Here is a 1,681-nt window from a genome sequence, read left to right as displayed (position 1 = left end):
TGGTGGACTTTCTGACCACCAAACATTCACTTAATTTTCTTGCTTTATATTGGCTTATCAACCCCTACAAGTTTGCTACTTAGAAACATGATTTATATACGTATGATCATTAATAAAAATAGTAAGATATTTTTATCGCCAGTTTATTGTCTTTGGTTGCTTTACTTAGTTTTATAAATTTGTATAAGTAAATATTATTTGACACATATACATACATAAATATAAAAATACCAATATAATAGAATTATTTCTTGGCTGCAGTTCTTCTGTAAACGACTGTTTGTATTTCCGCTCTTATACAGCAAACTTGAAGGTAGTGTGAACCGCACACAACTCTGAAAAACGGAAAAATTAAATAACATATATAATATGTATATCATTTCTTAAATAGTTAACCAATAGGCGAGCGGGACACCCCCGAAAAGTGCATTATATAGCGAGTTGATAACCAATCTAGCAACGATTAATGAATTATTTCGATTAAACGATTGTTAAGATAAATCAAAATAATTTATTTAGATTTATCGTTTACTAATCGATTATTAAACATAAAAATGATATTTATAGTAGAGATACTTTGAATTTTGAATACCCACTGCAGATAATTTCAAATTTACATACCAGTACTTTACCAATAAGTACCTGAGAGTATTGCAGAATTATTAAACCAATATATAATAAATATTATTAATGAGATACTTATATAACCTCAAATTAATGAAGAAAAATTGTTACTGCTGGCACTCCTTTGCTGGGAATTACTAATACATTAGTGGTAGAGCACTGTGTCTAAAATCAAGCGAGCAGGTTCGATTCCCGGCGAGAAAGTGACAGTAACAATTTTTTTTTGTTATTTATAGTGAATAATGTTAATAAAAAAAATTACCGATGCATAAAATTAAATTTCGATTAATAGGATAATTTATCCAGCCCTATTATGCTATCGAGTGTCTACCTACTGTAATCCTAATTTGCGACTTACGTAGAGTCAATTTCTCCATCACAAACCCTCCAGTTCATGCATTGGCATTTTTTATTAGGGTGCGTATTAGATAGTTTCCACTGCCCTTGAGGTTCATTCTCTTTTTCGGTAATTACGGGGGCGGATATAAATCTAAAGCCTGGATTTCTAATTATAGTGGTATCCCAACACGTAGTTAATTGCACCACCAAAAGGGTTATGAAAACACTAATTAAGAGAATATTTCTGTTCATTATTTTATCTAAAAAGAAAAGTATGCAGTTATATGTGTTAGTACACATTTTTAAACTCCTTTGTGTTTTTAGTTTAAAATTTATTTAAATTACGTAGTCAATAAAAAAAGAAATCGGATTTAAATTCGTTTAAATCTCAAAGCGTTCAAACACACAAACATACACACATTACACTTACATACGTGCGCAAGGAGTTTACTAAAAGCTGCAAGTAATTTTAAAAGCAAATTTCGCTTAGCATTCAGCTAGCTATTCGACGAGACCAGTGGTGACTCGTCCGGTACCTTTTCTTTTAGAAAAATGGAAATGCCAAAAATCTATTGTTTTAGAAAAAGATATTTTTGTTATGCAAGTGAAAAACAATGTCCTTTTTAGTTTTTGTTTTTTTTTTGATACGGTGTGGTCAAAACACGTTTTCGAAGGGAGGGGAGGGGTTCGGTGTTTAGCGTACTTAACCTAACGTAAC

The 1,681-nt window shown here is 31.1% G+C and overlaps 1 protein-coding gene across 1 annotated transcript; it reads right to left on the bottom strand.

Annotated features, from left to right (window-relative positions):
* Positions 1-127: 127 nt before the first annotated feature.
* LOC112905986 lies at positions 128-1,235 on the bottom strand. The gene is made up of 2 exons (XM_025979483.1): positions 983-1,235; positions 128-335 (listed from the first exon to the last, which is right to left on the bottom strand). The coding sequence occupies exons 1-2, from the start codon at positions 1,213-1,215 to the stop codon at positions 245-247; spliced, it is 324 nt and encodes a 107-aa protein (XP_025835268.1). The 5' UTR covers positions 1,216-1,235; the 3' UTR covers positions 128-244.
* Positions 1,236-1,681: the final 446 nt, after the last annotated feature.

This window comes from Agrilus planipennis, unplaced genomic scaffold (genome assembly GCF_000699045.2).
Source record: "Agrilus planipennis isolate EAB-ADULT unplaced genomic scaffold, Apla_2.0 scaffold320, whole genome shotgun sequence".
NCBI lineage: Eukaryota > Metazoa > Arthropoda > Insecta > Coleoptera > Buprestidae > Agrilus > Agrilus planipennis.
Note: the sequence above shows the minus strand (reverse complement) of the source record. Positions and strands in the feature narration are given on the sequence as shown.

Excerpts from the sequence above, each read along its gene's own strand:
- LOC112905986 (XM_025979483.1), bottom strand. The coding sequence starts at position 1,215 with ATGAACAGAAATATTCTCTTAATTAGTGTTTTCATAACCCTTTTGGTG. Across the intron at positions 336-982 it reads GATGGAGAAATTGACTCTAC|AGTTGTGTGCGGTTCACACT; the intron begins GTAAGTCGCAAA and ends TCCGTTTTTCAG.